General features: G+C 38.7%; 3 protein-coding genes across 4 annotated transcripts; 1 reads left to right on the top strand and 2 right to left on the bottom strand.

Annotated features, from left to right (window-relative positions):
* Positions 1–433: 433 nt before the first annotated feature.
* On the bottom strand, positions 434–2,014 carry LOC135615316 (protein PHYTOCHROME KINASE SUBSTRATE 4-like). The gene has a single exon (XM_065113616.1). It carries the CDS (start codon positions 1,913–1,915, stop codon positions 518–520), a length of 1,398 nt encoding a protein of 465 aa, XP_064969688.1. The 5' UTR covers positions 1,916–2,014; the 3' UTR covers positions 434–517.
* A 4,065-nt stretch (positions 2,015–6,079) lies between these two features.
* Positions 6,080–11,424, bottom strand: LOC135615315 (uncharacterized RNA-binding protein C1827.05c-like). 2 transcript variants are annotated; one of them, XM_065113614.1, is made up of 9 exons: positions 11,174–11,424; positions 10,574–10,688; positions 10,355–10,475; positions 10,217–10,272; positions 9,597–9,644; positions 9,407–9,504; positions 8,329–8,398; positions 7,268–7,378; positions 6,080–6,373 (listed from the first exon to the last, which is right to left on the bottom strand). In XM_065113614.1, exons 1-9 carry the CDS (start codon positions 11,407–11,409, stop codon positions 6,317–6,319), a joined length of 912 nt encoding a protein of 303 aa, XP_064969686.1. In that variant the 5' UTR covers positions 11,410–11,424; the 3' UTR covers positions 6,080–6,316. The 2 variants fall into 2 exon arrangements, with proteins under 2 accessions (XP_064969686.1, XP_064969687.1); XM_065113615.1 differs by having other exon boundaries at positions 11,192–11,424.
* Positions 11,425–12,009: 585 nt separating this feature from the next.
* LOC135615314 (transcription factor Pur-alpha 1-like) lies at positions 12,010–16,708 on the top strand. The gene is made up of 5 exons (XM_065113613.1): positions 12,010–12,548; positions 12,637–12,684; positions 15,721–15,864; positions 15,963–16,205; positions 16,269–16,708. The coding sequence occupies exons 1-5, from the start codon at positions 12,291–12,293 to the stop codon at positions 16,419–16,421; spliced, it is 846 nt and encodes a 281-aa protein (XP_064969685.1). The 5' UTR covers positions 12,010–12,290; the 3' UTR covers positions 16,422–16,708.
* Positions 16,709–23,183: the final 6,475 nt, after the last annotated feature.

Below are 23,183 nucleotides of genomic sequence, written 5' to 3'. Positions count from 1 at the left end.
AGGAGCCCCTTCCCGGAGGAAACGACGACCCCGTCCTGATCGGAACACCAGGATCGGCCACCTCAGCAGTCTCGAGGAACATCCTAGGGAGATCCCCCATCATCCGGACCCAAACCAAGCCGCGTCGGCCCCGAGGCCACGGCTTAAGGTTGTTTAGACCAACACTAACATAAGAAGGATATGTCCATATATATATATATATATATATATATATATATATATATATATATATATATATATATATATATATATATTTATTTATTTATTTATTTATTTATTTATTTATTCATGATGAGCGGATATTGCTTGAGTACAAACAAAAATAACCTGCAGGTAAATATTTTAGATATAATATTAATATATATATATATATATATATATATATATATATATATATATATATATATATATATATATATAATCAAAATGTTTGACACAGAAACGAACAACAAATTATTTTCTAGAGCACAAAACAACACAGGAGACGTTAAAGACTTCTGAACCAACCATAACCGGTCTATTTCGTCCGAACCGCGTGGCTCATCGCCCGACTAACGTGGTGGGGTCGAACCGATGGTGCTAACCGGACCGGGTTTGGCCCGACGCTCACCGCTTTCTCGTTCCCGCAGCTGAGAAGACCGTTACACTTCCGCCTCCTGCCGCCTGCGGGTGCTCCGCCCGTCGCCGCCGAGAAGCGGAGCTCCCCGAAGTCGGATGCGGAAGTCGAGAAGTTGGCGAGGCTCGCGCGGTCGAACCCTTCCGCGGTGGTGACGCTCCACTCCACGCTCACCTCGCTCGGGGGGTAGCACTCACTCGGCGCGATGGACGGCGGCAGCGGCATCTCCTCGAGGTCCCGCCGTAGCCGCTCGTGCGGGTCGAGCGAGTCACCACCAGGGCGGCACGTCGTCTGGGTGGAGAAGCTCTCGATCTCGAAAAGGTCCGAGCTTGCGTCGCTGGCCGCGTCGTCCTCGGGCGGGGACTTCAAGATTGCCCGATATGCGAATCCCGGGGGGTCTCCGGCCGTCTCCTTCGTCGGCCGGAAGACCTCGAGAGATTCACGTGGCGGCTCTTCGGCGGAAGTCAAAGAGATTGGGTTCAAGATGGGGAAGGAGAACCCACCGGAATCGCCGAATAGGATCCCAGAGTTCAGCATTGGGCGACCGATCTCGGCTGGAAATCGCCTCTCTGGCAAGAATTGGATGGAATTACGGAAAAAGCTGGGATTTTTGTGGCGATTTCCAGGATTTATCTTCACCTTTATCATCTCCTCGACACCGAAACCGTTCTTGATCTCTTCCGGCATCGCGCTCTCTCTCTCCGGGTAGCTGCTTAGACCCACTTCCCCTGTCCTAAGGCGGAGACTCTTAGCAGTAGAAGAGGTGTTCATATCCAAACCGGAGCACTTGTCTTCGACGTCGACGGACTTCCCGCCGGAGCACGGGCACCTCCGCGCGAAGAAGCGGCGGGCGGCGGACGACGGCGACTTCCTGGGTTCCTTCGAAGGCAAGGCTCTCATCGCGACAGAAACAGAGCCCGGCGAACAGGATAGGAGGCCGCACTGGCTGTTCCAGCTGGCCTCCGACGAGGCGGTCAGCGTCGAGGAGGACGAGCCGACGGTCGAGGCGACGAAGGAGCCTATCCGGCGGGTCAAAAGGTCGCGCCTTTCGGCGGCGCCGTTGAGACTTGTGGTCCGATCGATGGGGTCGTGGCCATCGTTGAAGTAGCGCTCGGCGTCGAAGATGCTGATCTCGGTGTCGTCAACGCAGCGGCTGACGCGGCGGGCGATGCCGGCGGCAGCGGGGCGGAGGTAGGAGGAGGCGGGCGGGAGGGAGACGAAAGAGGGGGTTGTTTGGAAGCTGGTCGGCCTCTGAGGGAGATCTTCATGAAAACTTGCTGTTACTCTGTACCTCTCCATCAACACTGTATCTGTGAAGCTTCTCAGGGGGACGCAAGACGATAGTGAGTTCAGAAGAAGAGAGGAAGTGAAGAGAGTTCCATTGGATTGAAAGTGAAGCTACCGAAGATGAGGTATATGTAAGAGTCTCACAGTTTTCAGCACATTCCACTGAACACACACAGGAGCTTAGAACTTTTCTTTTTTCTTTTTTCTTTTTTTTTAAGGTGTATGATTGATGAATGCTGAGTTATTTCTACTTACCTTATCTGAATAGTGATTTAGATTAAGGATGTTCATACATTCAGAATATTAGTGTGGCTTTGAAACCTTATCTGATAAATTTGACAGCTGATGGTATATCAATGATAAATTTTTAATTTTGACTAGTGATAGCAATATCTTATGATGGAATCTCCATTTTTGTAAAAAGAAAAAAAGAAAAATCACTATGATAAAAGAAAATTATAAACTTTATAACTTTAGATAGACATACTAACCTTTACATATTGTTTTACTAAGATTGCAGGTGAGATCATGTCAGATCCTCATGTGGATGTGAATCAGTAAACCAGGATGGAGGTGAAGACAGGATCAAACTACATTGCTCTCAAGGGATTTTTGGTGACAGTGGTCTTAATTGTTTATGAGGCAAGTTTGTCTTCTTTGTCTTACAACAACAGTGAACCACTGGTCCCAAGTATCAAACATTGGATATATAAATCCTCATCTGATATTATGCTGAAATAATACTTAATATCAGTCTTCTCATGATTCTTTTTTACTTAGCAAGTTTTATTAGTGTAAGTAAAGTCGATATAGTCAATTTTCCGTATGTTATTGTGTGTGGAAGAAAAAAAAAAATTTTATCGATTGGGGAGAATTTCACTTGTAGGTGAAAAATGTTCATATTTCATCACTAATATCTATGCTGATGTAATTCGAGGGTAAAGAATTTTCATATCTCATATCTTATTTTTTATTTCTATAAAAGACTACGATATTTTTTATAAGAAATTGTTAACGATCAAGTCTACTTTTGATTTGTTTATTATGATTAAATAGAGTATCAAATTTATAATCATCATTTTAACAAAGAATTATTCATATATCATATTGAAATTGTATGTCAAATAGGCTCTTTGTTATCTTACATAGTATGCTCAGTTGATACTATATGTGAAGTTTTGATTGATTGAAAATAATGATTATATCGAAAGTATTATGATGATTTTAAGAAAATTAACAGTTTTTTTATTTATGACATTATCTAAATACAAGTTTTTCCTTACCTCAGCTTGTCTGACTTTATTCCTTAATTTCTGGCTACATTTCCTCCATGTAGACTGTGCCTTCACTTATTTGATTTGTCCCCCTGCCTTTCAGCACAAAATCTGAGCCTCTGTTTTGCTGGGCACTCACACAATGTTGTTGATGTTGCTTAAGCTGAACATGATAGTTACTGCACACACCTATTGTCTTTTTTTTCTTGCCTACCTGAAAAATTGCAGATTATTTATTGTGGGCTCAGAAATACTCGAATTGCATGTTTCAAAAGTGTCAATTATCTTCCTTTTGATATGGAGAATCTAACACTTATGTGTCAACATTAAGTCGAATATTGTCAGTCCAAAACCTAAGTCGAATAGCTTATCAGTCTTATGTGTCAACATTAAGTGAGAAACAATCTCAGCACACCACACTAATTGATGTGTCTCGACGGCTTATCCAATTATTGGATAATCGGATATGATCTCGACTTAATTTTTATCGATTATTCACTCGATCAAGTCAACTTTAAATCGGTTGACACTAAGCTTGTGACGAAGATTGTGTACAACAACCAAGATCAATGTTGACATTTTTCAGTTTACTTTCTTGAAACCTTGCAAGTAGCATTACCTGGTTTTATCTTTTTCACTAAATGTTCATATGAACCAGTGGACAAGTATCTGCCACAAGGAAACTACAGCCAGTGTGTTGTTCTCATCCACAAAACTGATAAGGGACTCACTTGAGCTCTTTATAAGATTACACTCAATCCTAGAATAATCTTATCTAATTGCTCAAAACAAATTCTTGGCCCCCTCCCCCTCTCTTAGCCAGAGTAGCACAGCTGTTCCTGGGTGTGCCATCAGAAAACTACAAGGCTTTACACTGTCTTATTCCAGTGTTTGCTTGCACTACTCTTCAATATCCCTCATGCCTGTGTAGGACCTAAAGAAGTAGCATGCATAGAGATTTGCTGATAAATATCATCTATAGCTTGTCTGAGTCAAGCCAACATGTAATGTCAGAGGATTTTATGCTTCAAGCAATGAACAACATGGAAAAGAGATTTCAAAACATCACATGCCTAAAATGTGAGGTTGCTGAAGCAGTCACCATAATGCATACAAGCAAATCCCTTGATAAAAAGAACTACATTGTGTATATTCCAATAACCCAAATATTGCAACACAATGATTGATGGGTTAGGAAGAATAGGTTGGTATGTCATTGATGGCATCCACAATGCCATGATCAGCCTAACAACAGGAGTCTTTGTGGGATAATATAGAACAGAAGAATAAATGCATTCTCCTGCCTGTGATTTTTATTGCAACTTCTACTACATTTTGCTCAAAGCAAAAGGTAAAGCATCTAAAGTTCTCATTTATCCTACACACTGAGAAGCCCGGATTTTAGGACATGTATTGAGACACTCGAATCATCCAAAAGCAGATAAAAAATGAGAGAGAATTTGATGTTTTTGTATAAAACTTAAATTTGTTACACAGATATTAAGTAAATATTGGATGAAAATGATGAAATAGAGAATGACATATAGATTTCCAAATCAGGATCTGCTCTGGTACCAAGATAAAGATGCTGATCTGATGATCAAGGATTCCAAAAAATTAAAACAATTAGGAAATATGTTTATGAGATTTAACATGCAGCAGGGGAGAAATTGATCAGCATAACTGCTGAGTTCAAACTTATTTTTCTTCTTTAAAAGAACATGGTGGAGGAGGAGAATAGGTGGGCTGTTTAGATCTGAAAGATAGCCTAAAGAATAAGATAAACCACCTCTCAGGGAAAGCAAAAAAATATTTTGGAATTAGAGAGCAGTTTTGATATGTTGCAACCAAAAAAACAGAAGTGAGGAACTATTGAATTCATAAATGTTGACTCAATAAAATAATTTTACTTCAATCCTATATCAGAAGTAAGGAACTATTGAATTCATATATGTTGACTCAATGAAATAATTTTATCGAATGATATTAGAACCAACTTAATACTGATGGGCTAAAATAATAAACCAATAATCAATCTGATTCAGCCTCATATGCACAAGTTATATTAGTTCTTGATGAAGACAGATATTGAAAATGATATAAATTCATCAGATTATTAGTTTAGTTATAATTATCTCATCGAACCGACTCATGACAAATACTCTATGAGAAAGAACAAGTACATTTGTTCTTTGATAAAGATACTCTCAACCATATTCCTGGGAACCAAATTGCCCCATAGACCAAAGGCAGTATTTGCATGGCAGTTGTAATTCTCCATGCATAATCCAAAGGCAATAAATGCTTTAGGTTCACATATACCATCACTACAGCAACACAGCACATTTAATTTGGCTTTCAGCCACTTGTGCTTCATCACCATTCTAGTATCAGAAAAAGGACATATACCCACAGTGGAACCACAATTTGCCACCTTAAACATAATGTTTCTAATTGGTAGCTGGACAAGCATTTCAATCAATTGCTATCATCAAAAACTGTTTGGGCAGATCCATGACAAGTAGTGGATGGTGGCAGCTACAAACATTCATCACAGATGAGTAACCAAAATAGCAGAAGCATTTGTTCTTGTCAATTGATCAAGTTAACATATTTGAAAATTAAGCATATTTGAAACACTGAGGCTTCACAAGGACAAACAAACACCATGAATTTTATTGGTCACATATCAGCTAACTGAATCCAAGCTTGCCATAATCATGAAATAAATGCCCAGCCCGCTAACTTCAACATGACCTGTTGATCCAATTCTTTTAGAATCAATGTCTAACCAGAAACAGTATGTGACAAGTTCAATCAGTTAGTATATAAGCCAACTTGTGCCACTTGCCTGCTTCTCTCGAAAGGCATGGTTTCAATTCTCAAAAAAATGATACTGATATGATATCGATACTAAATGTTATTTCAGTCATAATACTGGATAGCTCAATCCAAGTCAAGTGTAATACAAAATCCAATTACACAGCACTTACATGATTATGATGTGAAGACCAAAATTCGAGATTAGCAAGCAGCTGCGAGCAACAAATTCATATCCAAAGCCATAAAGCAAACTTGGACAAAGTACTTAACACCGTCCTCAGGTAAGTTGATAGTCGCTGCCTTCCTACATGTAAACTTACTCTTCTTCTTCGTCAAACTTAATTTTCTTAGCAGCAGGCTGAATGAGACCAACCTGAAATGAAGGAAAAGAAAAACAAGATTCAAGAATAAGAAATTAAGTTGTTTACACTTCGAAAAAGGATGCTATTGCCAACTTTGACAAACATCATGCTGACTTGATGATAGCCTGAATAAAATGCCATGGTTTCAGCTTGCACTAATGAAGGAAAACCATTCAAGATGGCATTGACATACCTAAAGAACACCCTTTGTGATGGGAGGTGCGATAACAGGAAAAGGAAGACATTGAGAAATCGTAACATGAAGAACAAAAAGAAATTTGATTCCTCTCATGAGCTAACTAGTAATATTTTCATCTTATAACTCAATGGAGGAAAATCAGGAAAAAATTAATTGGAGGAAAAGAACCATGTAACTGACACCCAAAAGTTGGGAGCTTAGAGGGATAATAACAATGCAATACATAGACCTGCAGCAGAAATACAGTCAACACTAGACAGACAAGTGAGCTGTTTTAAACAAAGAAGTTAATCCGAGTTATATGGAACAAGGTTTTCTTGGCAATCCAAATTTGTGATATATTTAGTTGAAGACCATCTTTATCTAGAAGGCAAACTCCAAGTCAGCTGCAAGCTTGACCTTTGAATGTTTATAAAGCCACAAAAGAACACCAGCAAACAATAAGGGGTAGAAAAAACTTTAAATGAGACTCTGTGACGACAAGTGAAAATGCAGAGTACCTGGAAATGACTGAAACAAAACATTGTTTTACTATTGCTTTTAGGTAGAAGACATGGAAACTGATGGGTTAAGAATACAAACTCTAGCATACAAAGAGAGTTGGAATAATTTTGCTTTCTTTACTTAACCTGCACTATTTGACTTATAAAAGATAGCATAAATTGAACTCAATCAACAAAGTTTGAAAAGAAACATTTTCACTTACGAGATCCGGGCACTCATAATCAATACCAGCAGCCTTGATTCTGTTACGCCGCTTCTTATCTCGTTTTTGAATCCCCTGAATCATCTGTTGTTGTTCTTCAACTGTTCTATCCTGAACATATATCAGAAGAAAAAATATCATGAAAAAAATTGAAACTTATCAGACAATTGATGTGATCTCGGCTGATCCCATCAAGAGGTCATTCCAATTAGGTCAAATTTGGATAAAAAATTTGGTGTAAATTCAAGGTCTGATTAGATTAGCAATAGATGCCATAGACAATGATATATACAATCTTTTATAACCTGATCTGCAATTAGATGCAATTGAACTAAAGGTGGTTAATTTATACATGCATGGGTGGCTTTGGCCATCAATTATATTATCCTCTATGACTTGATTGTGACTATATGTGACATACAGCACTTATGCCCAAAAAACATATGCACCATAACAACAACTAAGCAATTGACCCAAAGGTTGTCAGTCTATACAAACATTCACCCACACAATAGTTCCCCCTCCATCCCACTCATACAAAACAAAAAGAGAGATAAAGAAAAAGCAAAACACCTTTGATGCTTTCTATGCCCTTTTATACCTCGACTCTTACATCATCAATCAGCAAAAAAAATGCCAGGGCCATAGCATCCCCGCATGTGCCAGGAACTACCATCCTGCCTGGCATCTTATTACCGATCATTATGAAGCTTGACATTTTTCTAGGATAGAAGTTTGACAACATTAATACATAAACCATGATGATGGAATCTTTAAAAGCTGAATTTCCTTTTTTACAGACAATAAAACATCTGGAGATAAATGCATATAGGTTCAAAATTTAGCTAGATCAGTTTGGGCTCCCCCAAGGACATTGATATCCAATTTATCACAGATCCAAATATTGATGAAGCTTCTCGATCCATATATTCTCAGACAAAATAAGATCAGTTTTCTTCGTAAGGTAAGAATGGATTGAAACAGACCTTGAAACATCTCTTTACAGGCCTTACCTAGAAAAAATAAATAAATCGAGTGAAGAGCTATTTTCACAGGCTTACCTTGTTATGCTGCTTTCTTGCAATTTCTGTCCAATTCAATGGTTTGTATCTCCAATTTACACCTCTCCATCTGCAGCAAAAATTAAATATAGGGCAAAAAGAACATTTACATATAACTGCAGGTCCAAAAGTAATAAATAGAAACAGATTATATAATGACAAAGATGCAGCCAAATTTCACTTCCACGATATGTCACACATCCCTCATTTCAGGTATCAATCTTAAAGAAGACCAGGACACATGGACTGGAATTTTATTTAATAATTACATTAAATATCAGACACTACTACTACCTGCTGACTTTTCCAGATTTGCAGTCTTATTAAAATTATAAGCCTTTATCCAAAAGCCACCAAAATATATGGTCACTAACAGAGATTATGTTGGAGGAACCTGACATATAATCAGGTATACTTGAAGATTCAAATTTACATATCTTTCAACAAAAAGATGCAAAATAATTTGACTATTGTCTGCACTGCTGAAAATGGAATGGTTAGAAACCTACACAACATCTTTTTCCATGTACCTAAGGCTTTATCATGCACAGTATATCTACCAAAATTGGATCCTAGTCACTATTCAATCGACCGTTATCTCTCTACATGTATCTATAACATGATTATCTAAGAACTTATCTATAATATGCACAATTAAGAGGAAACTAGCAAGAAATAGAGACAGGGAAGAGAAAGTTACCAAAAAACATGAACAACAATTTAATCTATGAAGCTGCCATATGTCAAAGGGACAGGTACCACTACTGGGAAAGAAAAGATAACCTAAATAATGAAAGGAGGATTGACTTTAAATTGCAGCAAACAACAACATAAATATTCAGCCCATCCATTTTCTAGTCCTTGTTTGTGAATGATAAATTTCTCATATTTGTGCACCAACTTTAAGCAATTTATCCCATTTTTTTTCCCAAAATTAGACATCTATGACCATATAAAAAATCAAATAAATATATCATAATGTTCAAGGAAAAGAAGGTGTGATTACATATGGGGAGATTGTCTCCAACTTAAACCTAAACAATTGAAAAGATGCCATCAACTTGAGACAGAAGCTTACAACTTTGGATGAACACGCTCTGGTAGGATAAGATGAATCTGAAGGTTGTGTTCAAATAGTAGATAATTATGAATCTCATCAGCCACAACTTTGGCCACCTGCAATTATCAACATGTATTACGTGATATATACATATAGTTTGCCTGGCTGATGTAGAGAAGTTTGACAATTTTCAAGGAAAGAAAATCACCTCTGGGTTCTCAAATTCAAGGAATCCATAATGCTTAGATTTTCCTGTCTATAACATGTCACATTATAATTAAAACCAATAGATTAAATAGAGTGCTAGCTAAATGAAATATAAAAAGGTAGCCAATATAATCTAAATATGCTATCCATCAAAAAAATAAAAGTCTAAAATGTCAAAATGAAAACAAGTGGTCTTCATAACCTAGAATATCGATCATACCAACAATCATCCATAATGAGAAAAGAGAAGCTGCAAAACTGAAAAATGACTAAGAATTGTTTTCTTCAGAAAATAATCAAGAAATAAAACGATGTAAAAGTACTTGGATCAAAATATAAATTTAAGATTCAACTACAGGAATTCTATTTAAAATGATTAGTTAATTAAATACACTGGCACCAGTTAAGTTTCTCCTTAAGGATGACCACAGTTCGAAGCACATTTTCTGTAACCGCTTTGCTCACAGAGATAATACTTCGTATATTCAGCCTTCCTAAACCCAATGAGGTATTTTCATGCACTAGGCACCATCCTTTAGTAGGTAAGATACTTAAAAAGAGAAAAAAATGCATTAAAATTCTTCACCAACTGAACAACAAGCAACTGAAGAAGAATTGAACCTTCCTGTTCCGAGCAATCCTCAACCGCTTGATTTTCCCAAATTGCTTAAAGAATCCTATCATGGTCAAAATTGCAAGTACTGTATCAATCTAAGTCGCAAACAAATTGACTCCTAGTAAAGCATAAAGGATCCTCACCTTCCATTTGTTCTTCATAAAATCCATGAGGAATATGGCCAATGTAAAGTACAGTTGCAGTATTTTTGATGGGCTCATCTTCCTCTTGAGTAATTTTCATCCCTGGACCCCCTTCTAAAGGCTGTATGGTAAAAGTAACAAATTTGTCAATACAGGATGGCCAAAAAAAAATATGCAACAACAAAAATGAGGCATCAACCACGAACATAAAAATCTCACCAAGAAATCAGAAGATTCATTTCTGCTACGAGAAATTGATAGCTGAGAAGAGCTCGTCTTCTTCAGCTTCTTTTTCAAAGCCTTCTTTGCCTTTGCGCCCATTTCACTTGAATTCCTATGCATAAATCATCCAGGAGTTAAAAACAACGAATCCTTTTTCCCACCCTTTGATTAAGTACAGACAACTCAACGCTGAGGACCAGGAGGCAAGCTGCAGCAGCCTCGTGTAGATCCACTGAAGTTTGGCTGGAAGTGGCGATAAGGTTGGCTAGGGATTTAAGAAAGGTAGAGAGTAGCGTCACAGTAAATGGATCTCTCCAACTCGATTCAATCAAATTACATCCGATCAAACACGCCAAAAAACAATAAGCAATATACATCTAAGACCCAAACCCGAGCTCGAAAACCCCTTTTTTGGGTTCCAAGTACATCATCTCGTTCCAAAATCCGATTTTTGGGTACCAACATCCCCCGAAACAGCAAAAACCAATTCACAAATCAGAAAACAAGAAAAATAGAGATCAAGATTCATCTATTCTGGCAACAACACAAAAAAGCCGACGTCAAGTTATCTTCCCTAACAAAATCTGAAGAACTTACAAAAGCGAAGATGAGAACCTTGACGATTCCTTCTCCTCGAATGCAGACGGAAGAGCTGGCAATGTCGCGCCGGCCCGGCGGTGATGGTGCGAAGAAGATACCCGGACCGAGGAGGGACTCGAAGGGAGGCCGAGTAGAAGCGCACGGGGTGGGAGTATGGTGTTATTTAGGTTTAGGGTTTCTTTTATGGATTCGGGTGACGAATTAGCAAACGGGTAATCGGGTTCGATCAGCATAATGCATCGAAACTGACGGGTTCGGATCCACCGTACACGTGTTCAAGGGCCACGGACCAGCAGTCACAATCGTTTCGGATAAAACGATTTCGGATATAAAGACGTAACGGCCGTTTCCTGCCACCTTTTATGTTCTTCTCCCCCATGCAACCATCATTATGCTATTCGAATCAAATACTTATATAGATAATTGGATGTGATGATGCCTAGTCACAATCATTTATCGAGCTAAATTATTTATCGAGTACTAGTCAACAGCCAAATCAACGAAAAGATATATGAAGAATATATTATCGTTAACTTGGATTCAAACATTTTAATTTAGCACCCACCCACCCCAAACTCTTATCCGTTAGATCACATAGTTTGCTATTTATGAAGCATAACATTTAAATATTTTTAAAAGCTATAATAAATATTAAAGCGATTAATATATATATATATATATATATTATAATAATTTATATAATGATATACCTAAATTAAATTTGATTAAATATATATATATATATATTATATATATATAATAAAAATGTTATTTAGTCGATCCCGAATGATTGCGATATTATGTTTATTTCTGATTTGGTAACTGTGCTCGGCGAACAAACAACAGAGCCACGGTCAAGAAGAACCGTGAAAGTGAAACAAACCCCCTTGCTCTCGACCTGTTCGAGGGCGAGGGCGAGGGCGAGGTCAAACCCCAAACCCTAACCTTACCCCACTTCCAACAATTCCTCATCCCTCCCTACCGCTCCTTGCTTTCGATCCGGATTCCTTCCTGGATTAGGGTTCTTCCACCAGCCCGAGACCTCGATTCTTCGTCCACGGATAGTTAAATTGGGAGAGATTTGGGGTTTGGGGCGTTGGGGAGGTGCGGAGCGATGGAAGGGGGAGCGGGCGGTGGGAACGACGTGGAGTTGGTCTCCAAGACGCTGCAGTTCGAGCATAAGCTGTTCTACTTCGATCTGAAAGAGAATCCACGGGGGAGGTACCTCAAGATCTCCGAGAAGACGTCGGCCACCAGGTCCACCATCATCGTCCCCGTCGACGGCATCGTCTGGTTCCTCGAGTTGTTCGGCTACTACATCAGCACGGACGAGCAGGACGTGTTCAGCAAGGAGCTCAAGCTCGATTCCAAGGTGGCTGCTTTGATGGCCTTTTCTCTTAGTTTTGTAAAGGTTGGGTCTTTGAATCTTTCTGCTGATGTTTTTGTTGTTTTTCCTAAAGGCGTTTTATTTTGACTTTGGTGAGAACAAAAGGGGGCGCTTTCTCAAGGTACACGTCATTACTACGAACTCAAAAAGTTTTGTTCATTTATTAGGCATAATTGAATGCATCATGCAAAAGAATCGACTTCTTGATCTTTTGTGGTCATTGGGATTTGGAATTATTTCATATGTTGGAAGTATGATGATGAATACCTCAGCTTTTCTTATTGAAGACCTGGAGACCTGTGGTCAATTTGTTACTAGCTAGTAGTGGATTAGCTAGTTGGAGCTTAATATAAATTTGGAATTGGAAAGACAACAAACTTACAAATAGGTGCCAGACTTGGGTTGGAAGTAGTGCTTTTGGAGAACAAGCGAGCAAACCCACAAAACAAAAAAAGTCAAAAAGTACAGGTGCGTCCGAAAACTTGAGCATTTGCTTTTGCGGCAACATATTAGTTGCTGTTACACAGTGATGGGAGGAATTGTGGTTCCCATGTTTTGGCCGGTGTACAATTTTCTTGCCTCTCCAGAATTTTTTTCCCTGGGTCATCCACTCAAGAGAAGTTACACTGAAGAATGTGGTTGTGTGATACAAAGCGGTGTCTTTTGGGCTTAGAGGATCATGCATGTCTATGACAGTATCATATGTTCTGTGGTGGTCAGAAGCTAGTGCACCTAAACTATGAGGGGAAGAAAGAAACTAAGAAGATACTAATAGCGACAGTGTTCAATATTAAAAACATATGATAGACTTCAGAAGCAGCACTACAGAGAACAGATAACTGGTAAATAAGCAAAGGGCATATTATTTTCTAAATGATAGACTTCTATTTTTTGTGAAGCAAAAAAAATTTATTTTTTCACCTTTACATTGTACCCAAGGTGATATAAAAAATGGTTCGAATGATGAATTGAGTCACTGTATTAGAATTTACTAGGTAGTATGAAAGAATCTAAAGCCGAAAATACCCAAGGTGATATAGAGAAATTGATTCCATTAGTGTATTAGAATTTGCTGGAAAGTACTAAAGGACATAAAGGCACGAACTTGAATGATTGTGCAACAAGTGGAAGATAAAAATTTATTGGATCCAAAATATTTGGTGATGCTCTAAGTTCTATTCTTCTGGTTGTGTATAACTTCTAGCATATTGACAGAAATTTTGGGCATGTTAATTTTACACTGACCATACCATCAGAGAACTTATGTTGAGCAGCTATCCTACTGCACCTCTAACACTCATGATCACACTTTTATCGCCTTCATGAAGCTTGCAGCATAAAACAAGAATCTTTGGTAGATGCAGTTTGATAGATATTAGATCAAGGTTTGAGCCAAGGGGGTGCAACAACTGTCTGATATGGATGTTATTTTGAAGTATCTTAATTCAGAGTAGTTATTCATCAATATTTTGAATATAATTATTCTAATATCTGTTTGTGGGTGTGGTAGATTAAATTAACTTAGACAAGCCTTGCAACTTTTAGTTTATCTATACCACTTTCTGTTGAGAATTTTGTTGTAAATTCTTTAAGATTTTCTCTTTCGTGATTGGATTGGGCCCAGGATCATTCAAGACTGGTACACCTTGTCTATTTTTGTCCATGATCTGTTGTTTCTTAGTTTTCTCTTATTTTGATACAATCCAGCTTGCTTGAGTATGATGCTAGTTGAATTAACCAATATAAAATTTCAACAGGTTGATCTTGATTTTTGATGCTTTTTTCAAAGCCATTGTGTGTATTTCACTTTCAGAATGCAAAATAACATTTAATATTAATTAGTTACAAACTTTAGTAACTCAATATTATCAATTCAGCAAGTAAGTACTTGCTCATCTTTCCCCATGTCTGTAGAAGAAAACGTGATAACTAAAGATTGATGTTATAACTTTTGTCTAGTTTCATCTTTTATTGATGCACCTTTTATGTGCTTATATCTATCATTTGTAATCAAGGTTTCTTTCAAATTAATGGTTGTAGTTTTGATAAAACTTCCAAATGGGTGCAAATATATGACTTGACATATGGGGGACCTAAACTAAAATATATTTATCCTTGTCACGACCTGGCCAGGTCAGCCCACTAACCTAGTAACTCATGTAGAATGCACCTTAACCATCCACTTCCATTGTGGTCCCGATTATGAGCGATTGCACTTCCCTTCTCAGCCCTGTTTATTAAATAGTTTATCCTTTGTTACATTCATCAGCAATGTTAACTCTCTCTATTCTCTAACAACAAAGCATGCAATATATTCCGGAACATGCAAATAGACTATCCTGTTTCTCTGTAATCTCAGCATTACTGCTGTCAGCAATCAGCTTCTCCTACCACCTCCTTTCTATATATTTGATCTCTACTAGATTGTGTGTTAGATTGATAAACTATTTGAACTTGCTTTTAATGAAAAACTTATGAAAGTTGTAGAATTGCCTGGCATATCAGAATTTGATTGTGATTACCTGTTAGAGACTGTCAAAAAATCAACCAGAGACAACTAGGAAGATGGCTATATACTTAAGTTCCTACTATTTGGATGGTATAGATGTAAATACAAGCTTCTCAAATATATAAACACAAAAATACTTGATATTTTAGAGGCTACGTAGACAAATACAAATTTTTGAGGGGCATGTACATGAATACTCATATATCTCTAGGGGTATATATATCCAAAAGCAGAGCTTTACCTTATCCTTGTTTTGCTAAATATTCTCAACTCAAGTATCATATACTCAACTATTAAATTCATTTTCTTATATGCCAATGTGGATATGGAAAACATATGCATCTGCTTCATCGACAATTTTGTTTGCTTGCAGATACACTGTATATTAACCTAGATAATGTACCTGTACTTGAAGGACAGAGAAAGCACCTCAAGTTGCATTTGAATTATCATGTGGAACTCCTAGCTTTAGGTGTCATAAATGGTTCTCATTTCGTTCTTGACATGCTCATGTCAGGAACAAACAATTGTACTGTTCAACTGTCAATCTGCCAAGATCATGAGCAACAAATATATTATGCACCTTGAGCTTAAGTGGTCTTGCATGATGGTGTGTGTAATAACTGATGTAACTGTTTTTTTAAATAGATCTCAGAAGCATCTGTCAACAGAAACCGGAGTACAATCATTGTTCCTGCAGGAAATTCTGGTGAAGAAGGATGGACAGCATTTAGGAATGTTTTACAAGAGATACATGAAGAGGCTTCTCGACTGTTTATGGTACCCAATCAGGTAAAAGTTTGATGGACTGGTACACTAAGATTTGGTGGGTGATAGTTACCTTAAGCATGTCAATAATTTTTTTCCCTGCTGTGTTGTAACACAAACAGCAACACATGGAACCTCCGGAACATCTTCCAGGACTTTCAGATGATGTTGGGGCTGGATTCATATCTGGCCACAGTGCCCAATCAGCCTCTGGCACAGAATTGAATGCTGATAGAATGGTTGATATGCACACACATGATGATATGGGAGGCATGGGGATGTCTAAAGTAATCAGGGCAGATCAGAAGAGGTTTTTCTTTGATCTGGGAAGCAACAACAGGGGACACTTCTTGAGGATATCTGAGGTACATGGAATACATGTAGTGTTATTAGTTTATTGTTAATCCCTAAGTGCATTCCATATGCAGGTTGCTGGAGCTGATCGTTCATCAATCATCCTCCCCCTGTCTGGTCTGAAACAGTTCCATGAGATGATTGGCCACTTTGTGGAGATAACCAAGGATAGGCTCGAAGGAATGGTTGGTGCAAATGTCCGGACACTGGAACCTGCTCAAAGATAATCAGTTTGGTGTGTCGTCATTCACGCTGTCTTTAGCTTTCAATTAGATCACCTCGCTGCGTGAATTTAGATCTTGCACTTTGCAGACGATGCTCTTTTTCTTATTCGTTTGTGGTGGACAATAATCTATGTCTGGTATTCCATGGTGGAGGGTTAGATGTGCTTCAAATCCTTCTTTGGGTGAATAACAACATGGACATGATTGTAGCTTGAGCATCCAGTGGCAAAACTGCTGCTTTGCATGTCTTTGAATTAATAATTAAGTTCTTGGTATTGTGCTTGCCTTTCTGTTCTGATCTCTGCAGTAGTTTGGTGTCTCGGAAGCCATGTAACGAGAAACTGATGCCTTTGTTAATTAGCATGAATGCCTGCATCCCTATCAGCCAATCTTGCTCGGTCGGTAACAACCTCGGCTTTTGCCCCCCTTTTCTTTTTTATTTTTTCGTCTTCTCAGATTGCAGATATATTGATATCAATCAGTATTGGAAGTCTTCTGGATCATGCAGTCTATGAACAAAGAGTATGCAGGACAAATTGCTACATCTACAGTGCATGGTGACTCTTCCTTTTGCTGTAATTTTCTTTTTTATTGGATTATACTGCGGTTGTTCCAATACTGCTGCTGAGAGAATCTTTCTGCCCAGATGTAAGAATGGATGTCGGATACAAGTGGGTGTGTTCTTTGTTGCACCAAGTTCTTAAAGAATAAAGAATAGATGTGAATATGAATATGAATATTGACTCAAATTTGTTCATTCGATTACTACACCGATGTCGGAGTGGGACGATTATGCAAAACATCTCCTAACATTGATCATATCAATCTCACTTGGCAACAAAAGATACTAAAATGTGCAATGAGTCCATCAATGAACCAACTGGTCACCTCTATATAAGAAACTCTACAACACCCCCAGAAGGAAAGCCATTCTTCTCTTTCTTCTACCAGGATAAAGCAAATCTAGATCATCTCCTCAAGTCCATCGGAGAGAGCCTACGAAGAATCTCCCAAATGGAATCGACTCCGAGAAGGTGGTGAACATGAACAACCATTCTTCAATTCTATTTTACTACAAATATCTCTCTCTTTCTTTTTATGGGTAGCTCATGTTTCCCAGCGATATCCTTCGAACTTGATCAGAAGAGGATTGCAAATCAACCCCCAACACCTCTTCTCTACCGTATTGTGGACAAACATCACGTTTGTGTGGAAGCAAGGCGAGATCAGAACCCCCCATTGTCGAGGCGGCCGTGGATTGATCAACAGAACCCGGAAACATCAGAACAGCCATGGCAGCTTCGTCCATAACATGGACAAACGACAGATAACGCATCCCTGACAAACTCTCAACATCCATCCATCCATCCATCAAATATGTAATGCAATAATTTGCTGCTGATTCCACACAAGTTCAACAAATTAATATGAAAACAGCATGAAGTCGGTGAATTGCCACATGATCGGAGTTATCACAAAGAAAACAATCGATGCAGATTATTGGGAGAATTATCCTGCAAAAACAGTCACACAGGTCTTCAAAACAGAAGCCACTAAATCGGCTGTTATGAACACTCTGTTGTATCATCCTTCAGACGACCAAATCCAAATCTACGCAGACTCTACTGTAGAGGATGGTAAAGAGCCTTCCCAGGTTGGCGATTTGCAAGCAGACCATGGCAGCCAAGCAACTGCACAATTAGACATGTTATTTCTTCATCAGCAATGTAAAAGTTCTAAGATACATTGTATGTAATTTATTACTGACAAATATCTTTTCTATTCCGCTATAATAGGCAGAACAATGTATTATACTGACAGTTCCCTTAGCTGAGATATAGAAGACAAAGAGAAAAGAAAAACAAGCAAAATTTGGCTGGATAATTATAAAAAAACTAATAATGATGTCATACAATCAACCAAGGGAGTAGTAGACCACACTCCCTCTAGAGAAAACACTGCAACTTTAAACCTCTGAATGATTACAACAACTATCACAGAACCAAAGGGATATTAAATTAATGGAATTTGAATATAGATAGAATATACTAAAATAGAGCCACTTTTTGGTTTACTATAACCATCAAAGTGTTTGTTTCTTAGGCATTCCATCTTTCTGAAACCAACACTCTTTGTACTTTCATGCACTATTTCCATACTCAGCACGGTTGATGATATCAGCCCAAATGTTAAACGACACACAACCCTAACTGTCAACTACCGAATGGTTGAAATTGTAGGTGGTACTAGCAAATTTAAGGAACTCGGATGTTGCATCAAAGGACAAAAACATCATATTGGGTTACTTTTTTTATCCATATACAAGAATCTTTGATGCAACATCTGAGTTCCTTAAATTTGCCTTCCCAACCATCCCCTATTCATTTATTTTCAGGTCTTGATTAACAAATGCATACAAGTAAAACTGTGTGATGCAAAGCGTGGAATGAGTGCTTATATAATGCTATCTGACACCTCCATTACTTAACACTAGCTGAATACATTCCCCTTACCAGTAACAAAGTACAGTCGACGGTAACAGCAGATTGACAAGTTAAATATGTGTAGGAAAATTCAAATAGGACACAGGTAACACATGAAAGGTCATCCAAACAGTTAATTATTAGGCACTATAATAATATTTCTAAAACAGAACAAACCTTTGCCATTGACTCCATCTGGAATGATTCTGCCCTCACTCATCCACTTCACATAGTCATTGTGGCTAAACTTGGTAAGGTAAAGCCCCTGAAATCAGTTTGTTGTGTCAGGAGCCATAGAAGCAAATAGGAGACAGGTCTCTAGTGACCACATATCATATTATGCTCGTTGGGATCTCAATAAACTCAAGATGAGAAAGAGTAAGGTTGAATTTGGTAGTAATAATGTTATGTAATGCATTTGGTTGATCTGTTAAGACAATTTCCTTTTCTGGTGCTTACCATTTTCCACTAACAATAATCTTCTGGCGACCGGGGAACTTGAATTTGGCTCGTCGTAAGGCTTCTTGGGCATGATTGCTATTGCTATCTTTGCAGCGAATTGACAGAAGGACCTGACCAATGCTTAACCTGGCTAGCACAAGTGGAGCCTATCTATCAGCTCCAGCACAAGAAAGCATCTTGTTGATACGTAAAACATGGAATGGGTGGACTCTCGCTCGTAGGTGGAAAGCATCCTTTCCAGCATACTTTGTCATGTACTTGTTGCAAGCTATACGAGCAGCCTCACTGGAAACATTCTCCTTTTTCCCAGCTAACCAGATGAACATGAACACACAAGGGAAATTCATCCACTCCTTTTTTCTTCATTCCAACTTCATAGATCCTAATCTTAGGATCAGGAACACCACGGCAGTAACGCGATTTCGGATACGGCTTGTTCTTAATCTGACGATAACATCTTGCAGGTCCTGCAGGAGGCATAGCCAGATCACAATTCATCCAAAGCCTAATGAAGAAATTTTGAAAATTGCATAAATGGATTTTTAAATAAAATCAGAAAATAATCAGAAGAAGTATGATCATAAGATAACCATGCTCTACGATCGAAAATTCTTTGTCCAGATACAAAAGTCCATTGCATTTGCCTTTCTCAGAAAATGCACTTATTATGTGCAGAGCCAAAGAATTAGAATAATGGGTCTATAACCAACGAGAAATTCCATCTGAAGAGAATTATATAGCATTTCATTTGACAAGTTAGTTATCCCAGGACACTTATCACAAACAAGACTTTGAATTCAGGACTGGCTCCCTAAAATGGGTTTAAGTAGACCCTAACCCATATTAGATGAAAAATCAACAGTGACAGGGCTGTGATACAGTAATGGTTAGCATTTGACTGCATGCAAGGGCCTTGGCCATATAAGCTGTCTCATTTCCTTCGGTAAGAGCCCAAGGAAAGTTGAGTAGGAGCTACCAACCTCAGACTAAGAGTGATATGTTGTTGGTCATCATCAACCTTATGAACAAGAATATTATTAATTCCAACTGCAATGTCCTGTAAATTTCTTTTATTTTGCTAATGCATGTATGTATGTACATAAGCAAATCTAGTTGTGGGCTGCTCAGCCAAGTGGTGTTTATAAGCCTTCTCTTCTCTTCATCATAGCCGGTTGAGGTTCTTGATCTCTGTAACAGGGACTTCTTCTGCAAGCCGGTTCATTAAAAAAGAGTTGGGTGATCTGCCTCCACGCTACCTTCCATACCCCCAAAGTATCTACTCGACAGCCAAGAACAACATAAATCACAACAAACTTGCCCAAAGTATCTACTCGACAGCCAAGAACAACATAAATCACAACAAACTTGCCCAAAGTATCTACTCGACAGCCAAGAACAACATAAATCACAACAAACTTTTACCATCCCGATACTTTTTATCATTTGAAATGGAACTCCAGAACGTGTTACCATATCCAAAGAAGACTTTTGGGGGCATAAATTGCTTGACACAAGCATACCCCATTAATCCAATTGTGTTTGCAGCACGCACGCATGCACGCACACATGTGCGCGCACACACATGTGCAAAACGTCTATTCTCTTCTGAAGGCTAAGAGTGTCTGTTCTTCTCCTCATTATTTCAGCAAAGAATGACATGAAACACATGTGGTCGATCAAAAAAAGAGGAGGCAACATTACTCGACTGGGTTTGTCAATCACGACTTATTCCAACCCCCCAAAACACCAAATAGCATATGCCACTATTTAATCAAAAACACTAATTTCAATTTCGACTTATTTTTGAGTAATCACAATCGCATACACATCCATAACATGTAGATAAGAAAAAGAACAATTTGCACAAGGAAAGCAAAGTACAAACTGGAACAACCCCAATCAACCAACGCAAACTTTGACTTATACGAATCCACCGAGTGCAAAGCGAAGAATCATCCAGACACATCCGATCTCACTCTAAGCAGGCTAAAAAAGATATCTTTACGCCAATCAAGCCTCATCAAATCCAAACAGATTCGGAACAGAAATGTCTTAGATCAAATCCAACCAATCACAAAGATATTATCACATCGATCGAACAAGAGAACGGCGATCTAAGACTACGATAATGATGCAGAAATGGAGCGACTTACGCCTCCCCATCGGTGAAACGAGGGCAGAGGTCGAGATCTTCGCTGCCAGCCAACCCGAGAGAAGCGACCCCGACGTCGCGTCATGTGTGAAAGGAAGCCCTCATGCCAAATTCGGCCGTTCTCTGTCTCCCAAAAACCCTGGAATGCTTGACGTATGATCTTCCTTTTGCAAAGAAATCTAAGAATTAATCCTCATTTTTTGGCTATAAGGAATCATATAAACATCAATTCTTCAGTTCAAATCTTATTCGAGTCCACCACATCGAAGATTCTACGGATTAATGAGTTTGACTTGGCCACTCCAGACAGGTGACGGGTTGACTTTGTTGACTTCCATGATACCAAAATACCACACAGTCAAAAGTATTCTCTGCCTATCCAAACAAATAGGCAGAAGGAACACCAAAATCCATGTATTTTATAGCATTTGATGCATATAAAGATGTATTCCAATCCATTTACCGGAAAGAAATTAGCACGAGTATGTACATGTTTATATCCCAAAGCATCAAGTACACACATCAAAATCAAACAGAAAACCTATCGATCTCTCCTCTTCCGACGTCTACATCTCTGAATTCTGCATCTGTATGTATGAAAACTGCATCAGGAAATGCCGATCAAACAAAAGAATACGTATATTTGTTCTTCTTCCACTTAATTCTTGTTGCCGTTGATGCCATCGCTCGGACCGGATGGCGGCGTAGGTCCTCTTGGAAGCATGACGAAGACCATCTTCTGCGTTGTCCTCGGGACAGAGACGGTCGCCGTCGTCTCCATCGACCTAACGACGGAGCTTTCCTTCGAAGTCCCGAACTTAAGACCCCGCGCCGCAGCAGACTGGTGGAAGGAGAGGAGGAGGAGGAGGACGGAAAGAAGCATGACAGGTTTTGTGTTGACAGCCATGCCGGAGGAGGAGGAGGAGGCGGCGGTAAGTCTGTGAAGGAAGGAAGAGAAAGCTTGGGTATGAGAGAGAAGAGAGGAAGAGCCGTGCGCTGGTTATATCGAGCACCGAGGCAGCCATGGTTGATGGATTCATAAAGATACGTGGAATGTGTCTTCGTTTTGACTTCCGCGTTGAATTGATAGTGCGGTACGTATGGACGTATTGGATGCATGCAGAGTCAACTGAAAGATGTGCAAAGAGTTCAACGAATGATGGAGAAAGTTCAAAGTCGTGTGGTGATTTAGAGTCAGATGTAGTAGTAGTAGTAGGTTCATGGGAACGCATTGACGCATGTATTAATAATGCATATACAACATAAATATAATATAGTTTGGCGATCGTATACGTATTTTAAATCCTGTGAATTTTTATTAGTTTAATTATCAAAAGGATTTTGTTGTTGGGTATATCATGATGCAGTTTTTATAAGGTCTCCTACGGATCGAATCTTTTAGCTTTCTAACAGCTTAACATAAGATAGATTTGGAGATGAATCTTGATTGATTTTGAACTTGATTTATGTAATTTCATAATTTTCAAACATCAAAATTAGGAGGGCGTAGAGCTCGACAAACAACATTTAACACTCCAAGTATATAAGTATTATAGGGGTGGTTGATGACGGTCAAAAACTCCAAGAAATCTGTGTTAGATTTGCACTTGCAAATGGGTACAACTATAATATCCAAATATTGATGGAGTGGAGTGGGTAGGTCAACCT

This window comes from Musa acuminata, chromosome BXJ2-6 (assembly GCF_036884655.1).
Source record: "Musa acuminata AAA Group cultivar baxijiao chromosome BXJ2-6, Cavendish_Baxijiao_AAA, whole genome shotgun sequence".
NCBI classification, from domain to species: domain Eukaryota; kingdom Viridiplantae; phylum Streptophyta; class Magnoliopsida; order Zingiberales; family Musaceae; genus Musa; species Musa acuminata.
Note: the sequence above shows the minus strand (reverse complement) of the source record. Positions and strands in the feature narration are given on the sequence as shown.

Bases quoted from the DNA above. Each gene is read 5' to 3' on its own strand.
- LOC135615316 (XM_065113616.1), bottom strand. From the start codon at position 1,915: ATGGAGAGGTACAGAGTAACAGCAAGTTTTCATGAAGATCTCCCTCAG.
- LOC135615315 (XM_065113614.1), bottom strand. From the start codon at position 11,409: ATGCTGATCGAACCCGATTACCCGTTTGCTAATTCGTCACCCGAATCC. The intron at 10,476-10,573 runs GTGAGATTTTTA...TTTACCATACAG, and splicing joins ATGAATCTTCTGATTTCTTG to CCTTTAGAAGGGGGTCCAGG. The intron at 9,505-9,596 runs GTGATTTTCTTT...TGATAATTGCAG, and splicing joins TTGAATTTGAGAACCCAGAG to GTGGCCAAAGTTGTGGCTGA.
- LOC135615314 (XM_065113613.1), top strand. From the start codon at position 12,291: ATGGAAGGGGGAGCGGGCGGTGGGAACGACGTGGAGTTGGTCTCCAAG. The intron at 12,549-12,636 runs GTGGCTGCTTTG...TTTTTCCTAAAG, and splicing joins AGCTCAAGCTCGATTCCAAG to GCGTTTTATTTTGACTTTGG. The intron at 12,685-15,720 runs GTACACGTCATT...TTTTTTAAATAG, and splicing joins AAAGGGGGCGCTTTCTCAAG to ATCTCAGAAGCATCTGTCAA.